The 20,703-nt window shown below is 40.9% G+C and overlaps 1 protein-coding gene across 2 annotated transcripts; it reads right to left on the bottom strand.

The window, feature by feature from the left end:
* Positions 1–5,594: 5,594 nt before the first annotated feature.
* Positions 5,595–20,455, bottom strand: zmp:0000000760 (collagen alpha-1(IX) chain). 2 transcript variants are annotated; one of them, XM_028603361.1, is made up of 27 exons: positions 19,655–20,455; positions 19,065–19,176; positions 17,838–17,961; positions 16,241–16,634; positions 16,044–16,121; positions 15,845–15,940; positions 15,709–15,762; positions 12,425–12,478; positions 12,282–12,335; positions 12,147–12,200; positions 11,934–11,987; positions 11,795–11,848; positions 11,661–11,714; positions 11,230–11,283; positions 11,040–11,084; positions 10,899–10,952; positions 10,760–10,813; positions 10,621–10,674; positions 10,421–10,492; positions 10,301–10,336; positions 9,942–9,986; positions 9,806–9,838; positions 8,812–8,958; positions 8,130–8,306; positions 7,306–7,396; positions 6,427–6,504; positions 5,595–6,124 (listed from the first exon to the last, which is right to left on the bottom strand). In XM_028603361.1, the coding sequence occupies exons 2-27, from the start codon at positions 19,141–19,143 to the stop codon at positions 5,922–5,924; spliced, it is 2,292 nt and encodes a 763-aa protein (XP_028459162.1). In that variant the 5' UTR covers positions 19,144–19,176; positions 19,655–20,455; the 3' UTR covers positions 5,595–5,921. The 2 variants fall into 2 exon arrangements, with proteins under 2 accessions (XP_028459162.1, XP_028459164.1); XM_028603363.1 differs by having other exon boundaries at positions 16,047–16,121.
* Positions 20,456–20,703: the final 248 nt, after the last annotated feature.

The following is a 20,703-nucleotide window of genomic DNA, read 5'->3' as shown; positions in this document are numbered from 1 at the left end:
CAAAGATGTCATCAGATGTCATCTCATGCTGAGATTGAGCAGCGATAGTTTCCTGATGACGGCCTTGTTGACCCTGAGCCTCAGCACACTCTGGTGGATCACACAGGCAAATACTGAGTTGGTGTTTGGAGCCTGGGAGTGGCCAACCTGCTGGTGAGAGTAGACTTTCCAATGCTGACTAATCTTCTGTCTCTATGTACTGGTCTCTGGTTTGTAATCAGCATGAAGAAAACCCCGGGGGCAGAAAGTCTCTGAGCTTATTTTCCTACAAGAAGCCACTTCAGTTGTCTTCTGAGGCCTATGCATCGATCAATATGACTGTGGACTGTGGCCATATGTGGAATGAAATGTGACAGTGCTAACATTTAATAATACATTTGTTTGGCTAGATTAGGCCCATGCCAGAAGAACAGGACACACTGAAAACAACAACAGGAAATCAAAGCATTACAAGCAATGTAAATTGAGCACATTTATAAGGTTGGTGCGTACAGTAAAATCAGCGCAAAACATACTGACCCCTGTTCATAGATATGGTGTTGCCACACAACTGATGACTACAAACATATTAACTTATTTTTGATAACAAATTTGTCTTTAGTTAATCATGTGGGAAAAAGACGGATCAAAGAGGCATGAAACCAGTTAAAAGCCTCTTTTCTATTTGGCTATTCATTAGATGTTAATAACTGCTCCTAACTGATAACTGATACGGCCCCACAGCCTCAAACAAAAGGAATAAAGGCCATTTAACTATTTTCCCCCACATGATCATAAGAGTTTTGTACAAAACTTCAGCATAATAACTGAGAAATCAGTTTGAAGTCTGCTAATAAGATACATTTATCAAATGCTTGAAACAAATATGCAATTGGTTTGTGCAAATGAGAAAATTGTACATTAAAATAATAAAGAATTAAATTAACCAGAAAAGGTTTATGTCATCCACCCACAGAGCAGCATCTTATTCTGCCAATATGTTAAAAACGGGTAAGGATATTTAATGAAATCTGCAGTTGGGCCTAATAGCATTAGTACTCTGCTCGCTGTCACTTCTACAAAACACAATAACACATTTGGCTTATTGCTTACATCAACTAACATTTACAGGTCTGGCAGTTGCTCTGAAACCTTTTAAAGAACTGCCTAAGGATAACATAAAACCTCTCTCTTTAATAACCTCTGATTCTGTTCCATCACTTTGAAGCTCAGCCGTCCTGGGTCGTTTTAATCAGTTCACATGCATTAAGCTGTATTTATCTTGATCACTTGTATGGTTTGCCGCAGAGAGATAAATAGTGAGCATGTCTGAAGCAAGTGGTTGAGCCCAGAAAGCAAAATCAGAGGATAATCGTGGATTAGTAATAGTTTCCATGACAGAGGTGGCCATAGCATCCAGAGCAGCATGGCACACATGATGCTGCAGTCGCAGAGGGAGTGGAGGAGGATGACGATCTGCAGTCGATGGACTTCTCAGAGGAAACAAATGTCAGCCAGGAAAGACACTGAGAAGAGCCACATGCAGAGCTCCCTGTGAGTTTCTCCCTTTACAATTGTTTCTCCGTTAGATTGGAGCTGTGGAAAACACTCAATCATTGTTGTTCTCCTCAAGTTCTTTTTCTCTCAGCATACATTGATCACAACACAGGGAAATGCCCAGGACAGGGCGTGAGTCCATTACATGGCTAATACAGATAGACAGACACGGCACCTCAAGCATTTTAGTCTCCATTCCACTTGACGAGCAGGTTTTGTAGCTGGAAAGTCGACACAGGGCAGGAATCAAACCAGCTTGGTTTTGCTGTGAAGCAACAGCGCTACAACAGTGTCTGCAGAGCCACCATGTGGGAAACATTGCTGTTTGTGTCATTGTTTGTTGTCATTGCTACACCAATGTCTCAAAAAAAGAGTAAGCGCAGGTTGTTGGCCATTAAGTTTTCTGTTGGCAGCATGTGTAATCCTTCAGTCCAATGAAACATAAAATTTTGATTTGCAAGCACTTATATTGTGACCAGAAATCATTACAGGTAGAATTTATAAACCTTCCACTTGTGGAAATGCAGAGAAATTACAGCTTTGTTATACCATGGTCTGGGTGAATACTAGATTCTGATTGGCTGCAGGGTGTCCATAAAAAAGTGATGTAGGACACCTATTAAAGGAGTTCCGGTGAAACTGAAAGTTTACTGTTCTAAATGAATGCGCTACATTAAAACAAAAAGGAAATGTGGATCTGTTATTTTCAACAAGTAAGTTATACTGCCCCTCTGAACTGACTTTGTTTCACAGCGAATAACGTTATCTCACATCCCGTTCACTGTTCAGGCTGCAGCCGACAGTAATGTTACACATCGCGGATAAAATTGTTTGTAAAAGTTGTTATATTGTTTTGGGGACAATGACATGGCTGGATAGCTAGCTTTTATTGTTGTTCAACATACTGTCAAATTATTTGTACTGATTGCCAACTGTATACAATGTTATTGACTTTGGATCTTGCTAGCATAGCGTTAGCTTTCTGGCTCGTAGCTAAGCTGAAGGGTTCTACGAGCTGAGCAGACTATAAATATCTCCCGTTGCTAAGGGAGGCAGGTCTTTTCTATTTCCTGGAGGAGTGAACAATGTTTGCATTGCATAAGAACCTTATAAGATGGGATTGATTGTTCCAGGTAACCCTCAGGCGTAACTTGGATAAACTTTAGATTTCGATTGTAAAACAAATGTAAATATGAACAACATTTTTAAAAATATGTTATTTGGCAAGTGACCATGGTAAAAGCGGGAGGCGCGTCGGACAGTTCACGCCTCGCCGTCGTCCATTAATACCTGACAATAGACACCTCGTCGGGCATTAACCCTTACTTATTCCCTGATTCTATTTTGACACCAGTCCTTATTTATACCCATGATCACAACAGTGAGTTTTATAAAAAATTGGGGAGTGTATCCTTACATTACTACAGTACCAAAACATGAATGTATTAGGATAACTCAATGTTGTGTTCTAAGATACCACCCTATTCAGTTAGAGTTTCTTTTTTTAAAGAACATGAGCCTTAGAGGCTTTTTTTTCTGACCAAGCCAGCTGACTAACTAGCTATGTAGCTTTCCACATGAATGGTATGAACAAAATGTACCGACAAAGCTGCTCTAGACATTTTACATTTTATTGCACCAGATGAGTTCAATTCTAATAATACGAAGAGTAATTTCGGAGCTTTGTGACAAAATGTATTCAGGGTTTTACAGCCATTCCAATGGTGATGATTGTGAATGGAAACATCACATGATCATGTGATACTGTATACAGAATGTGACCATATGGTAAAATTGCCTCACGGTGCAGAAGCCGGATGCAACAGTCAACTCTGAGCTGCACGCTTCTTGAGTTTTAAATTATTAGCTAACTTCTCATGACTTGGGGGAAAACAAAAGCCCTTTTCATACTACACTTTGGCCCAGGCTAAGGGAGCTGTTAGCCCCAGGCAGGGGCGTTTCTAGGACTTGAGGAAGTTCGGGGCTTAGACTGGACCCATTTTAATAAACTTAATGCAATGCAAAACAGCAAATGGCTTGCCCAGCTTGTTAATAGCTGGTGTATGTTCATTTTAGCTACCCAGTTTGTAGATGTTATTTAGATAGCACCAACATTTGGCCTAATCATAACTGGCCTGGCAACCCAAAGGCCAAGGTTTTGTTTCCAGATCTGTGTGGCAACTTGCGATGCGGGGTGTTCTAGGGGTCCTCCCCCAGAAATTATTTTAGCGTAAAAACTTAATTTCCTGCATTCTGGCGAATTTTTATGCACTCATTTCTACCTTTTTCTGAATCAATTTATGCTGAAAATATCTTTATGTAAAGGGAAATATAGGGGACAATTCAAAAAATAAAAAGATAATGGGATATTTTGCAGTAAGGCTCTCAGGTTTTCTGTATTGCTTTTAACTTTTTATTCTCCTGTAGATCAACTTTTCTAATTATATCTGAGTCATCACACATGTAGCCTAGGCATAATTTACTCTTCCCTCCTCTTTTGCGTCCTTTGTTGGGGAAGAAACCTCCTTAAATGTGCACATGACAATTATTCACCTCAATGATACATTCATTAATTTTAATGAATTAATAAACCCCTGGACTGTAATATTTCAGATGTGTTTGAGCAAGATTTCTGCTCATGTTCAAAACTTTGTGCACATTCAAAATATATGTGTTCTCTGTGATTTGGAGGAGTTGTGATATTTTAAAGAAAAATAAAGTGATAATAGTGTATTACAATAATACAGTCACTATATTTCAGAAAATAATCTACCTGCACCATAGTCTGCTGTGCATTACGTGATTGCTCTGCTGATATGGTAGATGTCAGACCTTCTGACAGACTCAGAGCCCCGTTTGAGACTCTGGTCTGTCTCTGAATGACAAAGTTAAGCTAGGGAAGTGGCTGTACGCTGCTTTGCATCAGAGGTGGAAAACTGAAACTACAGCAGAAATACACAGAGCACAAACGCATCACATCTGCCGCAGAATGCCCACAGCAGAGCGTGTCTTTTGTAAACCTGAAGCTGCACAGACCACGGAAGCCATGCTGCTCATCTCTATTTTTACAGAGAGAGTGGACACTAAAGCCACGCACAGGTCTGCTTCAGTATGTGCAAAGCCAAAGCACAATGAAATAAGGCAACTTATGATTTTTGGGGTTTACATAGGCTATTGTCCGGTTTCATATTTGTCAGTCAACTTTTCAAAATACATTAGGGACTACACTCAAAACATTCGGGGCTGAAGCCCCGGCAAAATCGGCTGACGCCGCGTCTGGCCCCGGGCTGAGAAAGCGTTTACACTGGCACAATCCTGGCACATTCCAAGTGGGCTAACACCGATTTTCGCCTAGGGCTTAATGGCCCTGCTGTGGAGCCGGGTTAGCCCCCAGTTTGAGGGGTTTCCCCATGTACGTTCACAGCATAGACTGATATGGTTAACAGCAAGCAACAACGTACATTCTAGAATGTTAAGATTAACTTTTTTATATTAACGTCTGTTACATTCAAGCCATTGTCAAATGTGTTGATACAAAGCTAAAGACTATTCTATAGACTATCAGCTCCACAAAGCTCTCTCTGTATTTCCCAGTATTGCCATGTTCAGAAAATGGTGTCATCCGGCGACTTTCGCGCACAGAAACTCTAGTTGTCTTCTGAAGGGTCCATCATGTTTTTTTAATCCTCCGTGTCCTCCTTGGCTACAAGCAACTGTGAGGAGGAGGGCTGGTGTTGCGCGATTATGGAAGGCTTGTGTCATGTGGACTTGCTGACAGTGGTGTTGTCATTACTTAGAATTCCTCATGGGGGACAGAAACTACGCACCATAGCTTTAACCCAGGGTCAGACCCAGGCCCTGGGTTAAGAGAATGCAGTGTGAAAAGGGCTACATTCTCTCTATTCATTATATAGAGTATTACTTAAATTATATTTATGTTGTTCAAACATTACCATGTTTTTAGTTGTTGTTGTTTTTGCTGCCTTGTCTCCAAAACTATAGCTTTCATATTCCATGACAGATAAAACTAATCCTTTCACACAATGGTCTAAAAGACATCAATTTTTTGATTTTTATTATAAAGAACAGATGTTTAAAGACAACTCAGACTTGTGAAATCAGATTAAATAAAACTATCAAATGAAGACGGTCTTTTTATACAAATATTTTGTTACCACTCTCCTTCAAATCACATGTTGTCTTTGGTAACTTTGTAGATCAAAATGTTCCCAGAAGTTCAGTTCACGTTTCAGTTGGGATGCATATTTACATGAAAATTTAAATTTATTTGAACAAACACATATTAACAAAAACAGTCCAGTACCATGTTTTCCTCCTTTAAGCTCAATTTTCAATTCACCGTCCACATAGCCTCTTTTTTCCCTCTACGGGCGATTCCTCAACCTCCTTGTTGCTGGCCGCGGTGTCCCGCTGGTGGAGTTCAGCTGAGCACACCCAGAGGTGACACAAACACCTGGAGGTCCTCTGAGACCTGCATGGCCCCTGAGTCCAGGCCGGCCCACATGTCCCCTCTCACCCTGCTTCCCTGGCTGGCCATTAAAGGCTCTACCAAGACGTCCACGCTGACCTGCGATCAAGGCAAAAATGTTGTTTAGTCTTCAGGCCTCTCTGTCTGCTCAGTTAGCTGACTAAGACTTTTTCACAGATTCCCAGTTACAGAGTATTTATAGAGAAAAATAACTTTCTTTTATATAAATATCACACTTTTCTTACAGGAACACAATTCCTCTCCCCTTTCCTGAGATCTGAAGTGCAGACTCAGCTGAATCTAGTTTGTAAAATGACGCACAGGCCCAGATGTGGACAGATATCAATGCCTCATTATACTCAAGTCATCAAACAATATAAAGTATTGGAAGATTAATTTACCTTTTGTTCCTTGGTCTCCAAAGTAGCCAGGTAGACCATAACCCTTGGGTCCTTTATCCCCTTGCTCTCCTCTGTCACCTGCACGCACACACACACACACACACACACACACACACACACACACACACACACACATTGGTCTTGACAGCAGACAGGCCAAAATGCCATTCCCCCAGGAGTGAGCTCCACTCAAGAACACGGCCGACATGTTGATTAAAGACCATATGTGTTACTGAGATCATTGTTAAATAAACGTTAAAAACACCTTGTAAATATTCTTCGATTTCATTGGCCTGGCACGGGAATGTAGCATGAGTGTGACATCATGCTCAGGCCTCTAACCATAAATTAGAGCAGAGAATGTCCACGTTAGCCCACCAGTTTTACAGTATTTGATTCGGCAGATTCGTACAGTGCGGTTTATGATGAAAGGAAGTCGAGTCTGTTCTTTCCAGGGGTGGAAAGAAGAAGTACATTTAGTCATGCACAATGCTAACGTAAAATTTTAAAGGGCTTGAGTCTGACTTGACTAGCCCTCTTATCAAAAATTGAGGTGTGTGAAGAGTGAATTTTAGACATACATTCATAAGGTAGCCAGAAAAACAACCAAATAAATAGTAATGTTGGTTTATGGCTATTGGATGTGTAAAGAAGCAAGTGTTTGCCTAACTTGATAAGGTCATAATATGTTAGTGATGTGTTTACAGCTTGTTGTCCTGCCCCTAAGTAGCCAGAACAATCAATTAATGCAGGTTAAAGTAAAGGATCTCAATTCTTTTTCCAACACTAGTTCTTCCTTCCTAAAACAAGCACTGGTGAATTACAGTTTTGGTGTTCATCATATTCATGAATACAATCTGTCAGGTTTGTTTTTCACACCTGTTTCTCCTTTTCGGCCCAGTTCCCCGGCTTCTCCGTAGAATCCCGGTTGGCCCACTTCTCCATCAACACCATCATTACCAGAGTCACCCTGACAACATGATCAATAGAAAAATACATTGTTAATCTTTTGTGTTTTCAGTGAAAACCTTGCAATGTGTCTTATTCTTCTCAGGTGCTCTTTTCAAGTCACAAATGAAGGTTCCATTGACCTCTGACCAGCTCAAAAACTGAGATTTGTTTGGCTGATTATATAATACTTTGTTGGGAAAACATTGTACAGTACTAGTACATCACTGTTCTTGGTTTGGCATTAAACACCACAACATGAGGCTTACAGGCCACAATCTAATATAGTGGAATATTTTTTTGTATACTCATGGCCTCAAGAGCATTCATCAGCCTGAGTGATTAAAGAAGTTGTGGAACACCAACCGGTTCTACACTGTGTAATAATGTGGAAAAGGCTTTCCAATCCAACGACAGCCTTGACACTCTCCAAAAACCATTCAACACAGACATGTCTAGTCTGTGACTCCTTATTTGTCCTCATGGAGACGTGGAAAATCGTAATGTCTTCATTCCAAGCTTTTCTGCCAAATACTTCAGCTCTCTTAGTCCAGTCCAGACCCTTGCAATGTGTTTGCATTTTACTCAGCCAGGAAGACAAAAGTGAACAATGACTGGAGAGTGCACTGCCCTCCGGCAGTGTGTCTCACCTAAAGGTCCTAAGAAGAGGAGGTGATACTTAAAGCAATGCTTGTCTATCTGTGCAGGCTGATTCACTTTTAATAAACAATTAACACCCAAACTGTAAAACTCACAGGAGGTCCGGGGGGTCCTTTCGGTCCAGGGGGACCAGGGGCACCCATGGGCACGTCCCCGTACAAAGGACACACTGCAGCACACGTCCTCTTCACTGAGTTGGCAAAGGTGGACATCTGCTCCAGGACCACTTTCTTACAAACCTCGATCACATGCTGAGCAGGCAGGGTCGGGCCCTGTGTAACAAATCATTACCACATCCATCACTGGAAGGGACCCAACTGTGGGACATGTAATAAGGAATATTACAGGACGGGGCATGCTGAAGCAATGGCTGCCTATCAGAGGAAATGCAATAAAGAAATGAAGCCAACAATATTTCCTTAGGCTCATTATGGATTTATAGCCACACTAAATGAAACCCTTGCTGTAAGTCACTTAAAACTACAGGCTAATGTGAAACTCCTTAAATGTGTTTTTGACAGCAAAGCTGTTAGCAAACATTGTGTGTGTGTGTGTGTGTGTGTGTGTGTGTGTGTGTGTGTGTGTGTGTGTGTGTGTGTGTGTGTCAGTCAGTGTAACTGCTGTTGCAAATGATTACTCTGCTGTTTCTGTGCCATCTTTCACAGATAGATGAAGTGTGAATTATAGTAGAGACCGAAGAGCTGTACTACTATAACTGTAGCTCTGTAATGTTTGTCGTATCAGCCAAAAAAATTCAGAGGCGTGTATTTTACTTACTGGTGGACCCGGGGGCCCCTGAAAACCATCTGGTCCTCCTTCACCCCGAACCCCCTTGACTCCGACAGGGCCCGAACTTCCAGGTGGGCCAGCCGGACCGCGTTTCCCCCGTCCTCCCTGAGGACCCTGCTCACCCCTGTCTCCAACCTAGAGCCAGTGCATCCATCACAATACAATGAGAAATCAGTTCTGCATGAACAGAAACTTATCGAAAGCAGCTTAAAAACAGCTTAAAATGCTTATTATGTTAGAAATAGTAATAATAAAACATGGAAACCAACAGAGTCACATAGACAGTTAGGAAAACAATTAACATAATCTCAGTGGTGAATGTAAATATCAGTAGTAGTTATTTTAAAAAATGTGAAAGGAAGAAGAAAATGAAAAATACAGAGATGCATCTGTACATTTCCATGTAAAACAATTCGAATTTGGTAGAGAACACATGAGAAATGTGCAATATTCATTTTGGTGCAATTGTGGGTGTGACTACACTCATCACTTCTACAGATGCACAACATTTGTCTGGAATGTTATTTGATGGATTGATATAAGATTTTTCCAACATGGCATAATGACTTTGCGTCAACATACACGCCACTTTCCTTAAACCAAATGGCGTGTTATCTGTACACATTTTGAGCTATGCACGTGAATGTCTACGCTCTATACAGTGGTTTCTCAGACTATTCAGTTTGCGAACAGAGAATGTGATGAATGTAGCATAACATTGTGATAGGCTGGCAGTAGTATCTTAGTATTAGGGAACACACACTTACATGTCGACTGCCCTATTTAGTGACCCACCTCATCACAGCCATGTTACAAATTATTTTTAAATTAAATCAGAGGATTGTAATGAATACATTACTTGGCCAATACCTTTTCATTCAGGGCAAGTAAACAGGGTGTACCAAGACTTTTAAGTGCTCGTATGTGTTAGAAAAAGAATAATATTTGTCAATGAAGCTCTAACAACAGAGTCACAGCTCACCTTTCCTTTTGGGCCCTTAATGCCTTTTTCCCCCTTAAAGAAAAAAAACGTTTATGTTAATGTTAGGGGTCACCACAAAAAAACCACAAAGTGGATGTAATGATGAAAAGAGAGGATAAAATATTAAAGGCAGTACCTGTGCACCTTTAACTCCTTGGATTCCCTGTATTCCCGTGTCACCCTGCGCACGGCAAATTAAAAATCAACAGTATTTAGAAGCTTGATAGATAGATCTTTCATTCGCTGGTAAACTAGAGCATCTGCCAAATAAACACAGTGATTCTTGAAGTAATTTTAGGGTCCCAGTCAGGACACCATACAGCTTTTAACAGTCTGATTCTTTGTTTCCCAGAAAACAGCTACAGATCCTGAAGTGTACGATTACAATCAGCTGATGAACCAGTAAATATTCTTTCAGTAACTAATTGTGGCATTCAATTGTGAGTATGCTGTCATTTTTAATTTCTAATGGGTAATGGAGGAGGATGTATTTACCTTGGAGCCTGGTTTTCCAGGCACACCCACGTGTCCCTGTCAAGAGATGACATGGTTTAATGTCCTGAGGAAAATGAACTAGTGTTTGGAAGAGTTCAGAAAATTCACCGGAGCACTTACAGTAGGTCCCGGTGGTCCGATAAATCCAGGTCTTCCTGGCTTCCCCGCAGAACCCTTGTAACCTCTTGGGCCCTCGGGAATAAAACATTTATTAAACCGACCTAAGGGACTGCTTTATTCTTTGTCCTTTTTCTTTAAAATGGCAAACTACTTTACCTACAAAATGTATGATGTGCTTGTTTTCTGAAAAAGAGACTTACAGTTCGGCCTTGGGGACCCATTTCTCCTGCTGGCCCAAGGGTGCCTTTCTCTCCCTGTAAAAGACACAAACCAAGACAAATCAATTCAGCAACTCAATTGTAAATATATTCACAAAAACAAACAAGATCAGCGAGTTACCTTTGCTCCACTTCGTCCGAGTTTTCCACTGAGACCTTGTGCTCCTTGATAAGCCTGTGAGGATTAGATAGCACTTATAATAAAACAACGCACTGCTTTGGAACTCATCATCAGTAAGATTATCAGCAGAATATAATACCTCTATTCCGACATCACCATCTCTGCCTGTAAGGCCCGGATCTCCAATAATGCCCTAGGGAAACAATATCATTATTATAAAACAGACAAATGATTTTGGGATTGTGTTAGTGAGCACTCAGGTGTATCAGCAGTCAATCACCTTTGGTCCGATGGTGCCAGCTCTGCCCACAGGTCCATGGATCCCCTAGTTTTCACAAGTTCAGACAAAATCAGACACATTTATCAAAATAAAGCATTTTGAAATATTTGTGATGGTTGTATACTGCTGTATTATTGAACAAAAGGGACACACCATTTTCATGTCATTGTGATTAATGTGTGATACATACAGGTTTCCCCTTCTCTCCAGGAGCTCCCCTCTCTCCAGGATCTCCCACAATACCCTGTCAAAACATCATTTGAAGCATAAGTTATACATATGCAACAGATTTCCTTCAGTAAGCAACATGGTGAACCAGGGAGCCTTCCTTCATATACAACAAGAGGTTATCTTTGCGGTTGAGGCTCTTCTTCCAGTGACTCACCAGCTTATGTTGATACAGTTCAGACCTCAGCCAAAATCCAGCCAACATGAACTAATGTTGTTTATGGAGAGGGCACATAAGCCAAAAACATAGCTATATTCCAGTGTTTGACCACATAAAAAATATTCTCTGGCTCTCAGCGCTCACATGAAGGGATTTTGAAGGTAGCGGACAAAGAATTAGGAGTGTCTCATTATGGATTAGGGAACATGGAATCCTATCCTATAACAACCCACCTGGTTTCCTCTGGGCCCAGCACGCCCTGCAACACCAGTGGTCCCTTTTTCTCCCTAATAAATAAAAGCATGATGGAATTAAATCGCAATATCTAGATTAAAAAAAGACAGAAAAAGGAAGGAAATATCAATACCTTTACTCCTTGAAATCCGGGAATCCCTTCATATCCTTTTTCGCCTTTAGCACCCTTCAAGGAGGCCAAAATGTTAGTAATACAATAATTACATTGCAAAATGGCTTAAAGTATCATTGTGTCTGAAAGGTTAACTCACAACTTCTCCTAATTTCCCAGTCTCTCCGATGTCTCCAGGTGGTCCACGTACTCCCTTTAATTAGTCACAATGTCAACATTAAAGGTTATCTATAAAGTTGTACAACTTTAACAGCAAACTGCACAGAAATCTAATGAAAGGTATGTAACTTCATTAGCTGGCTGCCTAATTAAACAGGTCCAAATAAAGCCTGAACCTAGCGTAGAGGTTTACCTTGAAGCCTGCTGCCCCTCTTAATCCTTTCAGCCCCTTAGGGCCTCTGTCTCCCTGTTAACACAACATGTCATTAATACAGATTTGTAACATTTCAGGGTAGACAAAATTATAATTCTGAGTGTGATAAATTACCACTTGGCCCCAGAGTCCTCTCATTCCTTTCTCGCCTTTGATTCCTTCTTCACCCTGAGGATACGTTTGTGGTTTCATTAATGCGTTTAGAGAACGAGCCAAACTGAAGTGTTACCTAAGGAGCGTATTAAGGCAGATCCTACCTTTGGGCCTGTCTCGCCAATGTTGCCGTAGTCTCCTGTGTTTCCCCGGATCCCCTACAAGACAAATTTGACTCAAATCACAACAAGTCTGCAGCTATTTGTTAATTAATCAACCAGCTTGAGAAATAGAGTGTAAATGTAAACGTTACATACTGTACTTTGATGCATCAGACAAAAACTGCTTCTTAGTTAAACACTCAAAAATGTAATGTTTTTTTTTCTTTTTGCAGTTACGGTGGCAAGACAGACTATGAACAAAGAGATGAGAGAAGCACTCTTATGTGTGTATGGTAAATATGAAGCTCAGACCAGGAGAGATTAGCTTAGCATAAAACTGAAGTGTAATATATAAAAAAAAAAACTCAATACCTGGGCAAGAAACAGTTCAGCACATAACCCCTGTAAACCTGTGTATACAGTTCAGTTTTTGAATGAAATTAATAAATGAAATATAATGTGTTAATTTGTAAGCTTTAGAGCTGCTGGTAGGCTTTTTTATTCATTTTATTTTTTACTTCAATTTACTTTAATGGCCACATGGCCAGAGTTGGTGAAATTGGTGAAAGAGCTGCATTTGTGTTTGTACAGAGGCTAGCTAATTCCCTGTCGACAGTCTCTGTGCTAAGCTAAGCTGCTGGCTGTAGCTTTATATTCAACAGACAGTTATGAGAGTGGTGTAAATCTTCTCATCTAATCCTCCCAAAAAAAAATGAGAAAGCCAATTTCTAAAATGTTTTCATTATTCCTTTAAATGCAAAGCTCCAGCCAGGAAAAAAATAGCTTAGCTCAAAGGCCGGGAAAAGGGGAAAACAGCTAGCTTAGCTCTGTCCGGAGATTTTAAAAAAATCTGCGTGCCAGCACCTCTAAAGCTGTCATAAAAACGTGTTTGTTTGATCTGTACAAAACCAGAGTGTGAAACATGACTGGCTAGCTGTATCTCTCTGCTTCCAGTTTTTATGCTAAGCTAAGCTAATAATCTTCGGGCTGTAGCCAGCACAGATATGAGAGTGGTATCGATCGTCTCTTTTCCTGCCGAGAGTTACAGTAGGCGAGCGTATTCCCCAAAACCTTTCTTTTAACGTAAGCCGTAAAAAAACCATTCAACAAAATGAGGACATGTTTTAACGCTGTGATTAATATTTTGTGTACAATGGTTTTCCAAAACTCTGAAAAGGGTCTGAAAGCATATCTACTCTTCTCCCCACCAATGCTACTTGCACTAGGTTGACCCGTTAACGTGCAGTGAGCAACATGATGGCTAGAAACATTGGAGAGACTCAGCCATATATTTGAACGTCACGTTCAGAAAAGAGGCGGAAGCTCCTCCAAGCGCTGCCTGCTTCTTTTCGACGCCCATGTTAACCAACTGGGCTGTTCAGACAGGACGCAGTCCAGAGCTCTCCGACACATTAGACAGCGATTGGCTTTCAAATCTGTAATGTACCAAATCTAGCTTGTATGTTTCGTATCTCAGAATTTAGGGACGCGCACAGACATCTCCCCCTTCAGTAGATGTATGTGAGTACACCTCTCTGGTGACAAACTTTGCACAGATACAGGTCAGTGTAGTCAAGGTAATACATTTTAGACAACATAAACATAAGAAAAACCCATTTTTCAGTGGAGAGAATCTTTGAAACGTGAACATGCTATTGGTTTCAGGCACACTCACATTTGTGGAAAATATTCACAAGCATCTTCAGCAGGATTTAGGAAACATCAGTCATAAATACAACAAGAAGGACCAGTATTGTTTGCACAGATGCTGATTTCCGCAGCAGTAGAAGGAAAAGTGTTTTCCAATTGGCTGTATTTCACTGAGTCAACAAACAGATTAAACAAGTTCCAGGATGACTTTGTGTTGTCAGTTTATTTGATCACTTCACCTAACTTCAAGCAGAGTCAGCCGGGCGAAGGTTAACCTCAGAGATGGCCGACAGTTTGGCGAGAAGCACAACCGTGAACTTTACGACGTTTCTAAGTTTCTAAGGCGGTATAGGTCAGACGAGCAAAGGACCACCCACCACCTGAGATGGACAGTTCATATAGCTGTGCCAGGAAATGCCCTCCTTGAATGCCAGCAGGGGAGGAGATAAACGTGTTGGGGCGCTGTGATTCACAAGTTGGCAGGAGGTCAAAACTCTAACGAGTTACACAAGAGTCAGATGTTTACTCCCAGATGAGCTACAGCTGCAACTCAGGACGTGAATATGTAGCATGTACAGCTCTGGAAATGTGCTCTGAAGGCATACATGTGTTTGCTCAGACAGCATAGGGGATTTCCTTGAATGCAACGGGCATGTTAAATGCCAAACAATCACATACTGTATAAAAAAGAATCCTCCTTGAAACACATGTTCTCTGGACTCTTTAAAAGACTCTCAGATCTGCTCCAACATTAGACTGGCTGCTAGGCATGAAAGAGATTAAGAAGTCATAAATGTATTAAAGTGGAAATAATCACGTCTGCGCCTCCCTGAAGAATACAAACGTGAGTGTATTTGTTCATTCATTGACACATGTGTAACTCCTGCACCAGAACAGTGTGTTCATTATCATTTTCTCAAACCTTTCACAATCTGGTCTTCCTGTGGTGAATTAATCAGCCTTATCCACAAGAAAAAAACATTTAAGAGACAAATTGGAGGGTATGGTTATTGCTCAACTGACAGATTTTTCTGTGTGTGTGTGTGTGTGTGTGTGTGTGTGTGTGTGTGTGTGTGTGTGTGTGTGTGTGTGTGTGTGTGTGTGGGGGGGGGGTTCATTACATTTGGCTCAGTGTCTTCCAAATGGAAACGCAAAACCATTAGCAGTCTTGTGATCTCTTGCCAGTTTGAGTTAAAACCTATATTCTAAACAGGCAGTACCTGTGTTTTAAGATGCAAATGACTATTTCAGAACGACAAAAACAAATTTATTGTCACATCCGTATTGGTTTGTGTTTATCTTGGCTTCCTCCTAAATCTTTAGCAAAGCGGACATGAGTTTAAAAACTATAAAAGGAGCCTCTATGTTTACTATCGCTAAGCGCTCCTGCTTCCAGATCTGTTTCCATCCTGTTTCAGTCTCAGTTGTACTTCTATTGCCATTTTCCACAGCTTCGCTGCTGTCTCATGAATAAAAGTTTTACAATGTCACTCACCCACAATTCAGTTTAACTCTGTATTGTACAGCTAGAGGAAGAGGATGCTGCTAATGCTAAGAATACACCAAATAAACACCATTCAGCCAACAAAAGGGTTGATATTTGCGTGACTGAGAGACATATAATAAATATATTTTACCCAGTTTCCTTGTCTTCCTTGGTCTCCGGCTTCTCCTGGAAGACCTCTGTGACCCTGCAGAAGAATAAAAAAATATGTCAACACAGATTCAGCTTGTCTTATCAGCCTGTTCAGTTCAATTTTTAGGTACATTAACCTTTGGCCCTGGAGATCCCTGAATGCCGGGTTGTCCGTGCACACATTTGCAAGACGCTCTTCCAGCGGTTAGGCCGATCTCTGCGTACCCTCCACACTGCCATGGACAGAAAAGCGAGACAACGGTATTAAAACAACACATTTGTTGAACACAGCTCCAACAGAGGGGGGAGTTGAATGTTGAATGAGAGCTGACTCACAACACTGGAGAGCTCACAGCAGCCCTCTGAATAAGCCTGCTCTGGGTCACAGGACACCTCCATCTGCTGGAGGTCAACCTTGAAAGAGACAGGGGATAATATGAGAAATTAAAGTTGTATCTCAAATCAAAGGAAGTTGAAATATTACTTTAGATATAGTATATATATGTATATATAAATCCAAGCTGTGAACGTACAGACACAGAGCGATCTCCAGCAGCCCGCTTGACAATGGAGGTGTACCCTCGGTGGATGACTGGCCTTGGCTCATCAATGGACTCCACACTGACCTCTTCACAGTCTATCAGCAGCTTCACCTGGCTGCCCTTCACACTCAGCGCCAACTTGTGCCACTCTCCATCAAACAACTTTTCCACACCATGGAAGGTCCTCAGCATCTGGCTCCCATGGGGGCTGGTGTAGAAGAAGTCTAAAGAGCGTGTATCCCCCTGGAAACGCAGGCCGACTTGCTCTCGTCCCTTGGGGTCGCTTACCTGCCACAGGTCCCAGGATTTCTTGGCCGTGTCTTTGGTCACCTTAAACGTTGCGATGACGGAGTAGTCAGAGGGAAGTCCATCTGGATACACATCGCTATGGAAAGAGAGTGAGGTTTAGAGAGCTGGGAAACATCAGAGAGAGGGGACTTTCCTCACACAACAACAATTAAGGGCTTTTTAGTAGGAACATGAGGGTTTCATTTTATAAAAACATGAATAAGTTGAAACAGAGCTTTTTGGATTTTAAAATCCATTTCAGCATATGACACATTTCTTTGAAAACTTTGTTTGAAATTTGTTTTCAATATTTAGCAGACAGCATCTTTGTTTCCTTAATTTGAACAAAGCACGTGTTCACTTAAAGTGATAGTTCGGATTTTTTGAAGTGGGGTTGTATGAGGTACTGATCCATAGTCAGTGTATTACATAAATGGTGGTTGGCACATCCTCAGTTTGGAGAAGCAGGCAGGAGGGGGCACGGAAGCTAAGCAATGTACTGCTGTAGATGGAGCCACACAGCAAAACACATTTTAAAACAAGCATAATGTATTTTAGCTACCTTAAAAAAAAAAAAAATAGTTTAAGTGTACGCAATATTTAGAATATTTTCACCACTTTTCCTTGCCATCAAACAGCCCTTTCCTACAAGGAACAGAAGCCATTATATCCGTCTATGCTTTCTTCAAAGCCACCAGACTCCTTTGATTTTACCTGGCAGAACCGGGAGTTGCTGGTCTACTGCTGCCACGATCGGTTAGTTTTGCTGCTGCCCCAGTCCAGCAGTACATTGCTTAGCTTCCGTGCCTGTTTCTCCAAACATGGGGGGCGTGCCGACCACCATCTAGTGTAGGTAGTAATACACTGACTATGGTTAAGTACCTCATACAAACCCACAAACCTGCTGCATCCATTGTAAGGGTGTAAAAGTTCAAAGAAAAACAACGAAAAGAGTCTACAGCCATGCCAGCAGCTCTTTGAGGCACGGCAGAATGCTATGTGGATATTAGCTTTATAAAGTAACTTAACACCAGGCTAAAAAAAATATTGTTTTGCTGCTACTCTGCTTGAAAGTTTCAAGTCTTTTTCACCTCTGACAGCAGCACAGAGGGTGGGGAGTGCTTTGTTGCACCTGTAACCACACCCAGCAGCGATGTCACGGTGTACTGACACACCACACGTCTATATCACTTCAGCCAGGTGAGAAGTTAAACTACTGCAGAGAAACAAATTTTTTTCTCTTTAATCAGTTTTACAGCTTCATTGAAATGACCTGGGCTCAGGCAGCCTAGTACTGTACCTCATGGTCCTCCGTAGATGGATGGAGGGGTTGACGCGGTAGGCCAAGGCCTCAGGTTGAGAGCCCTCCACTCTCCTCACTCCTCTCGACTCAGGCACACGAAACTCCTCGAGCAGATCGAAACCTCACAGCACAAACACTGAGCTTAGTTTGACATCACGATGAATTAGCATCAAAGGGTGCTGGACAACTTCTACATTTTACATCAGCGCTGATATCACAGATTTTCTCATTTTTAAAGAGTTGCATTACTCATTGTCATTAATAATGCTCTACAATCTCTTCACAGGTGCAATGAGGTAATTTATGAAACCCATTAAGGACAAGGCTGTTTATTTTCTTTCATGGCTGGATTTGGCTACTGAATTCTAAACACTGGACGCTTTGTACTGCAGTTTGAATGAGATCAGCATGGCTGTGGTGTCTCCTGTGAGGCTAAAACATGTGGGTGAAAGTTGGTGAAAGATTCTGATTACAAATGTTATGACTCATGTAGAAAATAACTGAAAAATCCCTACTATAAAACAAAAACCTGATACCTGCTACTTGTTAACAAGTTCCCCATTGATGTTGAAATCACCTGCTGTCTAAAATCATTGAACACATTTCACTGCCATGTATCACAGTCCAGCAAGACAAAATAGAAAATGAAAATAGATTACTACTGGAATTATTATTGCTCAGTTTTGCTCATACTATTTCTGACTGTTGTATCTGTGGGTAGGACACCATAGTTAGAAAAAAAAACATTGTGCTAACTAATTTATTTATGGTAACAGGGAGACTCAGTGGAGACTCGGGGTTTCAAATGTTCAGCTTAACCCCACCTCTTAGTGTCCACATAGGCAATGGGAGTAGGAAATACGATACTGGGCTGAAAGACTGCTGTGAAGGCAAACAATGGACTATGAACTGACAAACCCTGACATCTGCTGGTCATGCTGCAGCACTACAGCTGTTCAACCTGGAAAACTATAGCCACATCAGATAATGTGGTTATTGTCAATAATGTGTTATATGATAAGTTTATTTAACAGGAAAATGCCTCCCTGAGATTAGAAACCTCTGTTACAGGAGAGAAAAGACAGCAACAGCACATACTGTATAACGAGTCCAACTATACAGAACCATATTGTGTGCGTGCTGATCCAGTGTTAGTGTTATTTTTATGCAGTGCATACATATGCTGTAGTCATTAAATATGTATGAAAAGAAATTAAAACTTACTTGGCAGCTTTTGACATTGGGTCAGTCCCAGGAAGGCGAAGAGTGCTGCAAACACCAGCATTTCTTTGTACGATGGCATTTTCAAATGTTTGATGTCAGGGGCTATAAGTGCCTGCAGTAGAGGAATTCAATGAATCAGTAATTTAATAAATCAGATTAACCGATATACAAGGGTACACTATAATTAGTTCCAAAACTATACATTTCAATGCATAAATGTTAAAGATATAGAAAGAGTAAAAAAACAAACTGTAATGCTACATTTCTTGGCCTAAACAAATGGTATATCAAATCAAAACTGGTAAAATCGTCCGTTTCATGTCTTTTTAAATATCAAATATGTAATGCATTTGTACTTCCTAGAAAAATAAATATCAAAAGTTGTTTCACCAAATTGATTTGCCTATGCAAACATTCTCAAGTTTTACCAAATTAAAGAACAATTACACTAATCACTAGATAACATACACAGCTGATCAAACCACATTGTCTTTCTTTTTGATTTACCATCATATACAACCCCAATTTATATATAAATGTATTAAAGAAATTAAGAAAAATGAATGAAAGAGAATGTTGTCATTACTCACATTATCCTGGAAAAGAAAGCTCCTGCAGATTGGTCTTTTCCAGTTCCTGGTGTGAGGATATATCCCGCTCTAAAGTGCCATCCCAGGCCCAGTGTTGAGCTGAACAGGAGGACCATTCAAACTAGAAGCTCTGGGTCTCAGAGGAGCCTGACCCCTGAGCTCCACTCCACCTTTGGTCCCCGGGGGATCTGCCTCTTCTCATAGGCCAGTTACACCTACAGTCACTACAAGTCCGGTAAACTGAGTCATCATCACATTAAGGAGATGTAGGTGAACATACCAGGGCCTATATGTAGCTATTGAAAGAAGAAAATAAGTAAAGTTGAAGAAGAAGCCTACACTTTAGCAAAGTTTTGTTCAATGCAGCTCCTAAAACAAGTACTGTGTACTTTCCTGTGCAGAGCGTTTGTACGTCTCCTTACGCATCCACTGGCACAGTTAGAAAAAAAAAGACTTTTGTGTTGTAAATTTATGTTCATTCAAGACAGTGTTTTGCCGTCAGCAGAGTCTCACTGAGAGAACGATGTAGTATGTCACAGCTAAACACAAGATGCTTTGCAAACATTCCACCCAGAGTAGACCACACCTTCGATCTAAACCTCCACGCTGCATCTAACAACCAGGCTATAGGGACACTGTGGGAAGAAAAAAAAAAAGACTACGGAATAGCACAAATATACAATAGATAACTGCTTCAATATATGGACACAAGAAACAGGAGCTACTGATTTAATTAAACCTGTATGAAGCACCATGGCAACCCATTAAATTACTTCAGTTCAGCAGCATGAAAGAAAGAGATATGGGAGACAAAGACATAGAGCGAGGGACAGCGATGAGGAGAAAATAAAACCAGAGTTCGGCATGCTAACATGTTCACAATGACAATGCAAACATGTTGATGTTTAGCATATGTTTACTATATTCACCATCTTAGTCAGCATGCATGCTTCACATTTGCTAATTGGTCTTTTGGTCATTGAAGAAAAAGTAGAAGTTTCGACCCATTGATGGCATGATATGAAACGTTCTGGGATCAGTAGGGTGTA

The sequence above is a fragment of the Perca flavescens genome, chromosome 17 (assembly GCF_004354835.1).
Source record: "Perca flavescens isolate YP-PL-M2 chromosome 17, PFLA_1.0, whole genome shotgun sequence".
Taxonomy (NCBI): Eukaryota; Metazoa; Chordata; class Actinopteri; order Perciformes; family Percidae; genus Perca; species Perca flavescens.
This window is presented reverse-complemented; position numbering and strand designations above follow the sequence as displayed.

Bases quoted from the DNA above. Each gene is read 5' to 3' on its own strand.
- zmp:0000000760 (XM_028603361.1), bottom strand. From the start codon at position 19,143: ATGCCATCGTACAAAGAAATGCTGGTGTTTGCAGCACTCTTCGCCTTC. The intron at 10,493-10,620 runs GTAAGTCTCTTT...TTTATTCCCGAG, and splicing joins TGGGTCCCCAAGGCCGAACT to GGCCCAAGAGGTTACAAGGG. The intron at 9,987-10,300 runs GTAAATACATCC...TGCCGTGCGCAG, and splicing joins CTGGAAAACCAGGCTCCAAG to GGTGACACGGGAATACAGGG.